Here is a 15,258-nt window from a genome sequence, read left to right on the forward strand (position 1 = left end):
AAGCTCTCAAGCTGTTCACATACCTCCAAAGCTATTCGTCCCTGTCCCAATTGGTTGAAAACAAGCTCAACCTTTCCAGTCATACTGGGCATAGCAGTGCAGACGATCAGAAGGGTACACAGGTGAAAAATGCTTTCCCTCCCAGATGACTGCCAACTGGCTGGTGTAGATGTATAGAAAGAAAGGTATAGCAAGTACTGCATAGAAAGGAATATAGGCCTTACATATGACCTGTATGTAAAAATTTAAATCTATCCCTTTTATGGTTGTATTACTGTTTACAGATTTTTAAATAAAAAACCCATCTACATTATGTATTAATAAATATTCATTTTAATATCATCAATGAAGGTCAAAAAGTGTACTTACTGGATCTTTAGTGGCCGCCATCTCATAATATACCAAATTTTGTATAGAGGTATGAAGAAACAGAACTCTCCCATCCTTTTAAGAAATATCATTATGTCAAATGTGATACAAAACTTTTGTCTTGCATGCACATAGCTATACAATAATTTCAAGACCTTATTAACCTATACATATTTGGTACATGGCACTTGATGAAACAAAGCATCTTTGAAGAAACTATTATATGGAGATGCCCCATGAAGAAAGTCATTTCTAAAAGGGAAGCATTCAGGATATTATTTCTTCATTAATGATAAAAACAATAAGTAGAAAACTTCCTTGAAACTTGGAGAAACTTGTAGGCTGGGGCTGTGGGCAGATTGAAATGTTTCAAATTTGTAAAAAGCACCAGAGATGCATCAAAGGTGGAGAAACAATTCTACCAGAGTCTGTACTGATTCCTTCCCAGAGGCACAACTGTATATAGGGGGGTTGTTATGTCAGTCAAGAGCCTAAATAATTTTGGCTTTATCTGCTCAAATGTTTAAAACTCCTAAAATAAATAATGTAAATATTTGGAACTTGCATATTGCATGAACATTCACTTTCAATCATCTTGTCAAAATCTGTGAAATTATTATTTAGTAGATTTAATAAACTGGCAATGAGTGTTGTAGTAGAGCCTGTCAGTAATGTTACAAACAGTAGTATGGATGCCAGAAGGGGGAAAAGGGTTACTCAGGAGCAGGAATCTGATGATGAGCAGCAGAGAAAGAGGATCCGGGACATACTTACAGCATCTACAGATGAAGAGTCGTTTGAGGGATTCTCTGGGGATGATGGTTCAATGAGTGAAAGAGAAGAAGGAGGCACCATGGATTGAACTAAGATAAGAGAAGTGCAAGCTATTTGTGAGGCACCGACAACTAGTGATACCTTTATGGGTTTCTCTGGGAGTGAAGACTGGCAACCAGGGGATCCAACTGATTATTGGGGGGATCTAAGTCTTGACAGGAGATGGAGGAATTGGAGGGAGAGTCAAGGGAATTCACATGAAGAGCTGGGAGCAGCTGCGGGGGATGGTGATGGGGCGGTGGTCAGTTCATCTTCTGATGGTGATTTGTAGATAAAAGTGGGTTCAGGGATGAGGAGTCTTTGCAGAAGGCAAGGTGTTGATGTGCGTTCGTGTGCTGTGTATTGGGAAAGTTTCTTGTAGTCTTGCTGCTGCCTATTTCATGTTTGGCGTTGGACTCGGATCTGCAGTTTGGACCTGAACCGGTTTGGCTAAAGACACTGCTTCTGCGGACACTGGAGCAACGCTGTTTTGGATTCCTCCTGCTTCGACCTAGGACTTCAGCTGAGGATGCTTCTCTTCTTGCAACTCCCTTTGTTAACCATTTGTGTACTGTGCCTTTTTGTTTTGCCTTAGAGCGCTTTGTTTGACTTGTTACTCTTTGCATCCAGTTAATCTGGATTACATTTCTGTTTACCTTTTGGACCAGGTCTGGTTTGGGTTTTTGAGCTTTGACCTGTGGAACTGCATTTAAGTATCCCTGTGTCCTTTTCCTTTTGTTTCAATAAACTCTGTTTTGAAGCCACTTTTAAGTCTGGCCCTTTAAGACATCTATGATTCCAACAATGAGTATATATAACCAGGGAACTAGTTTCTAATGGCTGCAAGATTCTGTTTACAAATTTATTTTCCTCTGAGGTGAAGTGTAGAATAGTATAAACACATAACTAATTTCTCTTTGCCAGTATGATACTGATTATAGCTTAATATTTGTTACTAGGACTGTTTCCAGACAGTGGGCTCCTACTACTTATAATAAAACAATGCAGTGTGAAGCTATTATGTTATTTTTATCTGCCAAAGAAAAGAAAGATGAAAGAAACTATAGGAAAACTCTGCTGTAGTTGACATCTTTGGTCAACTTCCATGGATAGGACATTGGAAAAGCCTTGTCTAGAAGCGGCCTGGATTTTCCACAGCATCTTAGATATATTTCTGAGACCAAAAAGGGGATCTGTTCATAATTCATTATCAAAAATTATTATTACTATTCAAAACACAACTCCAAGATTTTAGGTATGGTTATTAGGGCCCAGTTCTTAAGCAAACATCTTTTTCCAGATGTTAGCTTAAGTGGAAACTGTTGTCATCACTAATGACCATCTTCACTGAAGTGAGTTTATCTGAATGAACAATATCCTTGAGAGTTATAAATACTGGGTCTGTTACTACTAGTTAAGAGTGAAAAAGAAGGGATGAGATGTATGGAAGGAAGTCAACTTAAGTTGAAGGTACCAATCTGTAGAAGAGCCAATGTGGTATAGTGCATTTGAGTGTTGGACTCTGGAGACCAGGGATCATATTCCACTCAGCTATGGAAACCCCCTTGAGTAACATTTTCTCAGCCTCAGAGGAAGGACGAGGCAAACTCCCTCTGAACAAATCTTGCCAAGAATGCCCCAGTGTCTTCAAGTAAACGATTTGAAGGCATAGACCAAGAACAACCAGTCTACAGTGAGAAAGCAAGGGAACAGAAAAAGACAAAAATGGAACCTTGATTTCAAATCTCTTTTGCTCCCAGCATTTAGTCATTTCTGCAAGCAATGCTGCAACTTTGTTCACTTTCAATGTCAGCTACCAAGCTCAGTGTCATAGCATATACTAAACAGTAGGCAAAGTGACCCACGCTGAATTTTTAGAACTGATAATTTAAGAAAACAAACAGAACCTCTGATAACCAAGCTGGAAAAGTCCTCTGATGGAGGCCCTGGAATACTATTGTCTGACATCCTGTCTGAGAGCCCAAGAATGGATAGACTGATAGTATAAGGAAACTCTGTATCAAATATATAATCTGCATGTTTGAAGAGTTTAATTTCTGACCTACTTAATTCAGATGTTATCCAAATAAACTTCCTGGGAATATTTTAACCACTCTGTTTTCCAGAAACACACCCTTTAAAAATGACACTGCATGCCTCAGCCAGTTCCTCAAGGAAGAGAGTGGGAAATCCCCCAAATTGCAATGTTGCACAAAAGAGACTAACCAATATTCTTAAGGCTGCATTCATAGCAGTCAATAATAAACCCAATATGGACAACCTAGTGTACTTTTAAGTATCAAGTATATACACCTTTACAGAATCTAGTATGTGTGTTTTCAATAACTATGAAATATGCAAATTATACATCATTCTCAAATTAGTTAATTAATTTAATTAGATGAATATTTTGGGGGTTTTTACCTGCATACCAAGAACCAGAAATTCCTGACTATCTGCATACACCATTCCTTCATCTGTCAAATAGCACAAAGGTGAGGATAAGCTGCAGAGGCATTCGCATCTGGCTGGGGTTTTAACATTTCTTTTTCGAGTATGTTGAAAATATTCATTTTTCTGAACACAGCTAGGAAAATATATTAAATCAGCACCAAATAAGCATGCACATAATGGATTGCAAGCCAACTTTCATGTTTACTAGAACTATAATTTCACAAAAACTTTATACAAATTCTATTTGATAAAGAAATTCATTACATAAAATTAACTTGGAAACTATACATGCCTTGAGCAATAAATTAAAAATAAATTACGAGAGAAAAGTTCCAATAATAGTTACAAAAACTGTCCATGTATAGAGATATTAGACAACGCATAGGAAATAGCAAAGTGTATTTCTATGATTTATTTTATTTATTCATCTATTTTACTTTTTACAATCATATTTGAATCATTATTATCTTACTTTCGTATGTCTTCTTTTCTGGGAATGATATTTTTTTGACAAATCAGTAAACTACTCTGAGATAATAACTTGTTCAGATGTTTTTTTCTGTTGATGATCTGATTATGTCATTATTCCAGAACTAATAAGAAGAATTACCTTCTTTCCACATATTTGTATTTCCATTATCCCTGAAACATTTTGTATACTTTAATTGCTTTTTAATTTAGAAATATAATGACTATAAGTTAAGTGTTGCAAAGTAGATTGGACGATTTGCACAAAGTGCCAGTATTTTATAGCTAGCATTTTAATATCTACATTGAAATTCTTATTATGTAGGTCTTATTAAAGACTGCAAATCAGTTTCTCTGTACTATAGAACCTAATGGACTGCCCACTATAGCCCACTCACAAACCAATACAAAAGGTTGTGGATTACTTATTTTGATACCCAGAGCTGTCAGTTCTTCCAATGGAAAGGATTCTGATGTTAGAAATATTAAATATATACAAAAAATTCAATTTGTCCTATTAACTTTCACTAAAATTCTACTGTTTCACACAACCTGTTGGCTAGAGATCACATATAGTGCTCTAGAAAAGTAGGACAATTTTAATGAACTTACAAGAAAAAAATATTTCAAAAGTAAAACTGTGTACATTAACTGAATGTATGTGCAATAACTGAAGATAGCTTGTTATAACAACAGAAACACTGTGAAACAATAACATGTGGCAATAGGAGAGTCCAATAAGCAATTTTTTTAAAAGACTTACGAGGCTAAGGGGTGTTTTCTCTGTAAGTGTTGCTGTAGTTCTCCAATAGTCCACACTGCTGCTCTACATGCAGGCTCAGTTCTAGAATGAGAGCACATTTCAGCTGTAATATCTAGATAGATTGATGGATGAATACATGGATGGAGATATATACAGATAGATGAATTTGACAAGGTCTTGGGTCTTCTCTGCCAAAGAAAGTTGGTACCTTACCAAACTACAAATCACAGGAATCCATAGAATTGAACCTTATCCCTTTAATTAAAGAATATGCCCCTCAAATAGGAGCTTCAGATAAAGCTCCTGAGCAGCTTCTTCTTTTGCTTTGGCTCAGCACTAAGATTACTGTATGACACAAATCGAATGCACACCCCAATTTTGGCAAGGTAATTAGTCAAAAAAGATAAGCATTAGATTCAAGTAAATATAATATTTCACATTTTCAAACATAGAATCATTGCAGATTATTAGCTGCCTATAGGTTCTGCCTTCCACAGACAGAAGAGTTCTATTTATGAAAAGTGTTCCCATTCAGTTTTCATAAGTCTTTCAGTATTGGGGTGTTGTATGGTTTCTGAGGTGTATAGCCATATTCTAGCAGCATTTTCTCCTGTGGCTGGCATCTTCAGAGATGCAGGCGAAATGCCAGGAGAAAATGCTGCTAGAACACGGCCATACAGCCTGAAAACCACACAACACCCCATTAATTCTGGCCATGAAAGGCTTCAACAATACATCTTTCAGTATTTTCTCCACTATATCCTTCTCAAATTAATGCAGAATAGTGGTACTAAGGCATTCTGCTTCAATGTTTTCAAAATTAAACTTTCTCTGGTCAGTTTCAATATGCAACTTTTCTTTTTAAAAATAAAACTAAATAGGAAGGCTTTAGGCCAGTGGTTCTCAACCTGTGGGTCCCCAGGTGTTTTGGCCTACAACTCCCAGAAATCCCAGCCAGTTTACCAGCTGTTAAGATTTCTGGGAGTTGAAGGCCAAAACATCTGGGGACCCACAGGTTGAGAACCTCTCCTTTAGGCCTTAGTTTGTTCAAAGTACATGATAGCAGTATTTGTCATATATATGACAGTGGGTGTGACTAAATTTCGCAGTCATTCCACGGGTGATAAATAGTTCAGACATAATGCGTGTCAAGTGGTTATAATTATCCTTGGTCTACTTAAATGTTCAAAATGCATCAGAAATCATATTACAATGGAAACAGACTGGGAGATAATAACCCTGTTGTTATTGCAATCCTTAAAAATGACATAAACTCTTCCTCTAAACTTAGAAAACGTATCATTTACTGCTACATAAATCATACAAAAGATTAGCTGTGTTTTGGAAAACCTGAATTTTATTTTTCTTATATTGTGTTTTGTATTTGTGAACACATGTATAGACATGCCAACCACATGATGAGTCTTCCTTGTGCGGAAATCTGAAATCTATATATATAAAAGGCTTTTGGCATCGTGGCGATGCACAGAACAACAAAGCCCAACATCCCCCAAACTCTAAAATTATCCACACAATCCATCATCCCCGCCTCCAGTAAGATACAATATAAACAAACAAAAAACACAATCACAACACCAAAAAAACACAACAGGCAATGTGCGCATGCGTACAAACACAATCCTCCCAACTCTTCCCGCGCGCATGCACGCACACACAGAACCCTCCCTCCTCCCTCACCCTCTTGCGCCGCCTCCACCGCCAAAGCCAAGGACTCGGCAGGAGAAGGCACACCTCCGCCTCACGAGGCTGAGCTCCCCATCCTTGAATTGGGAGTTCCACTCCAAAACACCCGGAGGGCCTAAGCCGACCCTTCCCTGCCCTCACATCTCACCTGGGAAACAAAAAAGGCCTCTTTCCCCCTCCCTCCGTACTTCCTGGTTTTTGGTGCCAACATTGTCACTGCCGTGCAAGGCACTTCTGGGAAAGAGAATCCTCCCTCTCCCTCTGTGTGGAGGTTCCTTTCCCACTCCTTTTTCTTCCTCTCGGGCCTGCAGCGGCGGACAAGCGCCCCCATCGCCCGCCTTACCTGCCCCGTTCTCCTCCTCCTCGCTGCTGCTCCGGCCTCCTCCTCTCCTCCTCCTGTGTCGAAGAACATGGAGGCTGGCACCGGGAAGTGCGAGGCGGGGATGATGCCGCTACGCCCCAGGCCCGCACCTCCACCAGTGCCCGCTCTTCCCTGGCCTACCAGGCCTGCCAACCCACCACCACACCAGCGCCGCCTCCGGTACGAGGGGAAGGGCCGGCATTGAGGGGCAAAGGAGAAGGGCAGACCTCACCCCCCACGCCTCCCGCCTGGCCCCTGAGCAGGTACAGAGCGCCTTCTCCTCTTATTTATTTACCCTTTTCCAATGCCCGGGGGATGATGCAAACGCCTTCCTTGCAACATTATAAATCTGTATATAATATAGTATGTCACTTATCCAACATAAACGTCCCAGCACAACATTGCATAACTGAATATGTTGGATAATAAGAACCAATTCAGAAAACCCAATTAAACATCAAATTAGGGAATAATTATACAAATTAACCACCAAAACGCAGACTACGTTGGATAATCCAGAACATTGCATTACCAAATGTTGCATAACTGAGATTCTACTGTAAGATGAAATAATTACTGTGGTACAATAATACATAACAATATAATCTCTACAATCACAACACTAAATAAAGAACCACACTCTGAAAACAAGGGAATTCCAGACAGGAAACAATCAGGGCCAGCTAACACCTACCAACAAAGTATTCCCATCATCAAAGTCTGGCAAATCCTCTGTTTTCTCAGGGTCACAGACACTAGAAGCACATAAAATATCACAAACAACACCACTCTGAAAACAAGGGAATTCCAGACAGGAAACAATCGGCCAGCTAACACATCCCAACAAAAAATTCACTCAGGGAGGAAACAGCCAGGCTTTAAAGCTACAAGGCCATTACATGCTAATCATTTCTCCTAATTGCAGCGTTCATACTTCCCTCCAACAGACAAAAACAATCAAAAATATTGTATATTCACAACCTTTCGAAAATAATATCCCCTGATGGCGCACTGTCTTAAAGCGCTGAGCTGCTAAACTTCTGGACCGAAAGGTCGCAGGTTTGAATTCGAGGAACGGACAGAGCCCCCACCGTTAGCTCCCAACCCTAAAGTTCAAAAACATTCAAATGAGAGTACATGAATAGGTACCGCTCCAGCGGAAAGGTAACAGTGCTCCATGCAGTCATACCACATGACCTTGGAGGAGTCTACGGACAACACCGGCTCTTCAGCTTACAAATAGAGATAACCACCAATCCCCAAAGTCGGACACGACTGGACTTAACGTCAGGGGAAAACCTTGACCCTTTACCTTAACTACCACAAATTCTTCAATACTTTATTTCCCAAACCACCAGACTTCGCCACAGCAACGTGTGGCCGGGCACAGCTAGTCTATATATATAAAAGAGTGATGGAATCAGGGCAGCAGACAAAACAACAAAACTATAGGCCCCCCAACCTCGAAATTTGACAACACAACCCATCATCCACAGCTCTAGGTTGATACAACAAAAAGAAAAGAAAAATAAAGTCCTAATTAGAGGGAAAGGAATAATTGTTTTTATCCAATTGCTGCCAGTTAGAAAGCTAAGCTCCGCCCACTTGGTCTCCTAGGAACCTACTCAGCCCAGGGGACAGGCACAGTTAGGCCTCAGGCCTCTTCCACACTGCCTATAAGATACAGATTATACAGGGATTTGGTTAAGAGAATGGATCCATCTTGACAATCAAAGTATCATAACTCTGGAAGGAGATAGTTAAAATTTGGCTTACATGCATACTTAATTTATGGGAAAGTGGCAGAAGACTCAAACTTTAATAAACACCCAATTAGGAAAACTCTGATGAAAACTTGGAACTAATATAAAAAAATTTTTTACAGAAAATTACCACAATGGACCTCGATCTAAGAAGCTTTCAAACAATGTGGAAATTCAAAGGGTAGTAAAAGATGGCCAACATATGCAGAAATACTCAAGAGAACACAAGATAACCTTCAACTGAAATCAATGATAGAAATAAACCAGCAGGGCTACAACATGAACTGGTTTGAATATGCACAAATACACCAACAATATCAAAAAGATGTGCATACAGGACTTGAAGAAGAAAAGACAGACCTTGATAAGATACTTCAATCAAGAAATAAACAACTATCTAAGCTCTACAGTCTCCTGTTAAAATTACACACAGAAGATGAATATATCAAGGAGTGTATGGTAAAATGGGCCAAAAACATTGGCTGCTCGATCTGCATAGATGAATGGGAATACCTTCTAGAAAATTTCTACCAAATGTTTTATCAATCCTATATGTCTCCTGTTAAATTAGCCAAAATACAGCCATAATTAAAAAAACACTTGCTGGAAATGTAAACAAGCAACAGGATCATTTTTCCACATGTGGTGGAATTGTAAGAAGGCAAAAAACTTTTGGATTGAGATCCATAAAACTATTGAAAAAATACTAAAGCTAAAAATACCCATGCACCCAGAAATATTCCTACTAGGAATAACAGACACATCACTGCTGAAGCCACACAATAAACTCTTCACTTTGATGACAATGGCTGTGAGAATAGTTTTTGCACAAGCCTGGAAATTGGAGGAAACACCAGAAATGGAGGAATGGATCGTGAAAGTGACGGAGGTGGCTGAGATGGACATTCTGACAGGGTATCTCCAATCAAAAGACCCTTCCGAGTTTAGGAAAGACTAAGAGCCCTTCAAAAGGTTTTTAGAAGGAAAGACTATTTCAACGTGGGGGTTTCAAATTTGACTATTATAAATTTTAATTTTCACCACTCGTTTAACTTCCTTCTGAAAAAAAAAGTCATTGTGAAGAAGAAAAAAGAACTACAGTTCACAATTGCTGGTGGCATGTGAACAGGTTGTGAAACAGTGAAAATAAGCAGATAATTCAGATGTATTTCAAGGGATTCTGGACCTTGTGCAAAATAGAAAACTAACTGAGCATATTTATGGAGAAATTGTTATATTCCTGGGAATATCTGAATAAGCATGAAGATCTCTGGGATATCTTACTGGAGTGCTTTACTGGAAAAGCAGGGAGCTAGACTGTTTAATTGATGACCTCTGGAATAATAGATAGTATAATTAGAACAGGATGGACTCAACACTGGTATTTTCATTAAGACATCCTAGTCTATTTATTTGTAGAAATATTCTGACTCACTGCCTGCATATTATAATTTATTATGCTTTATTTTATTTAATAAAAGAACATTCCTAAAATAAAAAAGTGATACAACAGACCATAGGATAATTCTGCCTGAAATGCAGGCATTTATATTCTACCATCTAAGGAAATACATTAAAAATATTCTTGATGTACTAAAAAGCAAAAATATACTATTCTAGGAGTAAGAACATGATTTATTACTAGCTTTAATGAAATATAGACTTATCATAAATGCACTTTATATTATTCTTCTATATCTCTCTGTTAACCAAATGATGACATACTGCTTGGAAATCCTGACTATTAGTATTACTACTACTACTATTATTATTATTATTATTATTATTATTATTATTATTATTATTATTATTATTATTATTATATTTTCCAACTATCGTACTGGAACAACAATGATTGTTTAGTTTAACTATAACAGTTTTTGGCAGTTCTTTGTTAGAACATTACCAATGTCAGCTGCCTCTAACCTAGCGATTTTATTCGAAGTGTTTAATGCCAGTGCTAATGCTTTTTTGCTTTTGCTTTTTGATGTGTTTCTTTGCCAAGTACTTTTGCATTTTTATATCGCCATTTGTTCAGATTTTTTCCCTTTTTTATATAAATATGGACATTTTAGCTTTGTTTTTGGTTTTTGGCTTTTTTTCTCTCTCTCTCTCTCCCTTTTTGATCCTTTTAAAATTTCAGTTTTCCTACTTTCTATACAATCAAATGTTCTCACTCTTTCGATGTTAATTTACTCTATCCTATAAGGTAAAACTTCAATAAAAATATATTTTAAAAAAAGATACAGATTATCTGATTTTAACTGGATTATATGGCAGTGTAGACTCAACGCCATACTACACAGCTATATTACCCATTTATAATCTTATATTATTTGCTTTGAACTGGATTATCTTGAGTCCACACTGCCAGATAATTCACTTCAGTGTGCATTTTATACAGCTGTGTAGAAGGGGCCTCATATAATCCAGTTCTAAGCAGATAATATAAGATTATAAATATACAGTAGAGTCTCACTTATCCAACATAAACAGGCCGGCAGAACGTTGGATAAGTGAATATGTTGGATAATAAGAAGGGATTCAGAAAAAGCCTATTACGTAATGATTATACAAATTAAGCACCAAACATCATGTTATACAACAAATTTGACAGAAAAAGTAGTTCAATACTCAGTAATGCTATGTTGTAATTACCGTATTTACAAATTTAGCACCAAAATATTACAATGAATTTAAAACATTGACTACAAAAAACATTGACTACTAAAAGGCAGACTGCGTTGAATAATCCAGAACACTGGATAAGCGAATGTTGGATAAGTGAGATTCTACTGTAATATGAAATAATTACTGTGGTAATCCAGTCCAACCCAATTCTGCCATGGAGGACACAATCCAAGCACGCCTAACAGATGGCCACCCAGCCTCTCAATAATAATAATAATAATAATAATAATAATAATAATAATAATAATAATAATAATATCATACAATCCTAAGGTTAGCAGATACCCCTAAGGATCAACCAGTTCAACTTCTTTATATCATGCAGGAGGACACAATCCAAACACTCCTGACAGATGGCCATCCAATATCTGCACAATAATAATACACATCGAATCATAGCATCAGACAGTTAGGAGACACCCCTAAAGGCTATCCAGTCCAACCCAATTCTGCCATGCAGGACACAATCTAAGCACTCCTAAAAGATGGCCACCCAGCCTCTCAATACTACTACTAACAACAACAACAACAACAACATCATACAACCCTAAGGTTTGGAGTGACCCCTAAGGATCATCCAGATAAACTTCCTCCTACCATGCAGGAGGACACAATCCAAGCACTCCTGACAGATGGCCATCCAGCCTCTACATAATAATGATGATGATGATGATGATGAAGATGATGATGATAATGATGATAATAATAATAATAATAATAATAATAATAATAATAATAATAATAATAGAAGCATAGAATCCCAGAGTTTGGATGATGATGATGATGAAGATGATGATGATGATGATGATGATGATAATAATAATAATAATAGAAGCATAGAATCCCAGAGTTTGGAGAGACCCCTAAGGGCCATCCAGCCCAACCCTTTCTACTATGTAGCAGGACACAATCCAAACATTCACAACACATGGACAACAAATAAATACTATACATACTACACAAGGACATAGAGCCCCTCTATCTTCACCACTTTCACAGTATACAAACAACCAAATGCATACTAAACATAAAGACAACCATACAACAAACATTCAATACCATCACTACCTCAACCATTTCTCACCGACACCACTAGACAATGCCACAGCAACGCGTGGCTGGGCACAGCTAGTACTCCATAAACCTCATTTTTTCTTCTTCTAGCTGCCGATTTCTGCCTTTGGTGAGAGAAGAACAGATCTCACATCAGCACTTGCTGGGGTTTTCCTTGGGAATGATCTTGGTCCATCAATGTTGGTTGGAGATTTGGTGAGGGAGAGTGAAATGCAGGGAGGATTTCAGGCCCTATGAACCAGTTCCGAAAGAACACCTGTGAAGGGCAGATGTGCCAGACATTTCTTCACTCATCTTTCACCCTGTTGATGACATCACACTATGGATTGGGAACCCTAGATATCGCCTATGGGGCTGAGTGTGGAGTGGCCCCACGGGTTTCCATTTGTATCCAGCAAACAGAGAATTAGACTCCTCCAAGGTGGGGACCGGGGTAAGATTTCCTCCTCCCTTCCTAGCTACTTTACTAAAAGGGTAGAAAGTGTGTTGAGAGCCAGATAAGTGTTTGGGATACCTGCTTTTTGCAGGGGCCTTGAATAAATGGAATTTCCCCCCAAATTTTCCTCTCTTCTTTTCCCCCCATCACATTTCTGGCAATGGTGAAGTGAGGGCTCATAGAGGACTCAGTAACTGCTGCATGGGTGATTAACCCCATTTCCCCCCTGTCCCTTTTTCACTACGTATATGCAAATGCAGGCATTCCAAAATCCAATCAGCATCAGAAAAAACTTCTGGGCCCCAGGCATTTCAGATAAGGGAGACTCAACCTGTATTCAAAACAAGATGATAGTAGACTCTCAGTTAATCGGAACTCACGCAACTGGAATTCTCAAACAACTGGCAAAAATAAAATAAAATAAATAATACTTTGAATAAAAATAAAAATCAATTTTTAGGGGAAATGTTACATTAAGTTTATTTTTATTTGTCTTAATTTGCTCTTAATTACAGTATTTTAATATTAATATCAATACAGACATTAATGCTATGGTATAGCATTAGTTAAGTATTTTTAATAGTAGCTCTCAAGGTACCAGAAACTACATTTATACAACACCTACCGATCACCATGCAGTTAACTGAGAGTCTACTGTTCTTATAATACAGATCCCAAAATAGGGCATTTAATTACAAATCTATAATAAAAATCACTGCTTAAAGGAAGTAAAGGGCAATTTCCTGGCCACTCTTATTGTTCCGTCCCCCAGGACGATGGTTTGCCTTACCTATTGGTCGTTTGTTTGTTTTCCCTCCTTTGCATTTTGTTTCAGCCTCTGGCTGCAAAAGCCCAGGAAAAGTGGCTTGGAGTCTGCAAGAGCTGGCTGCAGTTTTCTTTGCAATGATTGGTCAAAGAGTACAACATCTTAGGACCGCCCTTTTTTACCAGGGTCTAGTCTCCATTTTGGAGCCTCATTTTGGCTATAGTCTTCCAACGTGCTGCAGCTGTGCAAGCTAACTGGAACAAATCATCCTCAAAACCAGGCCAATCTAAGCCTATCCAAATTAGAGAAGTATTGAATTATACTGATCTGGAATAGGAAATCTAGTTAGAGGAGCAGGGTTATTCCATCGCTTCTAGAACTAATCTTTGCTGTAAAGATAGGGAAGGAAAGAGTTTCTCCTTCTAAAATAGACAGCGTGATTAGGGTATAGTGGTTTTATAATCACCTTTGCCTTCTGGAACCAGGGATAATTCTGTAACTAAAACCTATAGAAATTTGTTTCATTTTCTGTAACTTTAAGATCTGTGCCAGGTTTACAACCTTGTATGAATAAACATCCTTTTTTTTTGAAGTTTTCCAGACTCAGTCGTTCAATATTTTTAGGACAGCTTATAGGGATTTGCAGTTCGCCCGGATAAAGGACGGCACGTTTCAGCTTTATAGTTTTTTTATTGTCTGGCGGACGGCACAGTTTTGAGGACGATCAGCGGTTTTCCGCTTGAGCTAGCCTGCACGGCCATAGAGACTTTGCTTTTGTTGGTCTGTTGCAGTGAAGCTTGCTGCCAGGCCGATAGGCAAGTGAGAGAGTGGGGCTCCATTCCTTCAGCCTCTGCAGTATCCTGCTCTTCAGCTCGCGTGTGTGTGAGTAGCCCCGCGGCTGCTTCTGCAATTGCACAGCTGTGCAAAACCCAGCAATCTACCCTGAGCTCCTTCGGCGGCAGGCATCGAGCCGCGGAGCTCCAGCAGTTGTTCTTGGGCTCACACTGAGGTGGTGAGTCCAGAAGCACCAGGCCGGGACCCAGATAAGCCTGGCAACTCCGAAAGAAAGTTCTGGCTGAGTCTTCACAGTGGCTAGGATCTCGGCCGGGACAGTCGCCTGGCGGTGGTGACCTGCCTCATCATCCAGCAGTGGTGACCTGCCTCATCATCCTGCGGTGGTGACCTGCCTCATCGTCCTGCGGTGGTGACCCGTTTCATCAACCTGCGGTGGTGACCTGTTTCATCGACCTGCGGCGGTGACCTGTCTCATCGTCCTGCGGTGGTGACCTCCCTTCACAGCGGGGAGGAGGCGTCTCTTCTCTCCTCCTTTCCAAAGCCAGCCTCGGTGCTCCTTCGGCGGCAGGCCTCGAGCCGCAGAGCACAAGGTGCTTGAAAATTTGGCGAAGTCACCATTTTGGCAGTTTACGTCACTCGGGCAAGGGAGGTATCAAGTGGCAAGTTGCTGTCAGTTGGCATTTTGCAGCTTGCCCACCAAAGTCTGGCGCCAAAGGTCACAATCTTTGTAAAGTATAGTTACTTAGTGATATATATTGCTATGGTTAAGTGCTGTGCATTGTATTATATATTGCATTTGCT

General features: G+C 39.1%; 1 protein-coding gene across 3 annotated transcripts in view; it reads right to left on the reverse strand.

Moving 5' to 3' along the window:
• Window positions 1-15,258, reverse strand: part of LOC100552577 (uncharacterized) — a 96,307-nt gene that overhangs the window by 50,984 nt on the left and 30,065 nt on the right. For all 3 annotated transcript variants that reach the window (XR_010002573.1, XM_062969802.1, XM_062969803.1), the window contains exons 12-14: window positions 4,868-4,948; window positions 3,607-3,769; window positions 370-444 (exon numbers count right to left, since the gene is read on the reverse strand). Coding sequence is in view for 2 of the 3 variants with exons in the window: in XM_062969802.1 (XP_062825872.1) it covers window positions 370-444; window positions 3,607-3,769; window positions 4,868-4,948 (319 nt within the window). In the remaining variant the exon portion in view is untranslated. The remainder of the gene's footprint in view (window positions 1-369; window positions 445-3,606; window positions 3,770-4,867; window positions 4,949-15,258) is intronic.

The sequence above is a fragment of the Anolis carolinensis genome, chromosome 2 (assembly GCF_035594765.1).
Source record: "Anolis carolinensis isolate JA03-04 chromosome 2, rAnoCar3.1.pri, whole genome shotgun sequence".
Taxonomy (NCBI): Eukaryota; Metazoa; Chordata; class Lepidosauria; order Squamata; family Dactyloidae; genus Anolis; species Anolis carolinensis.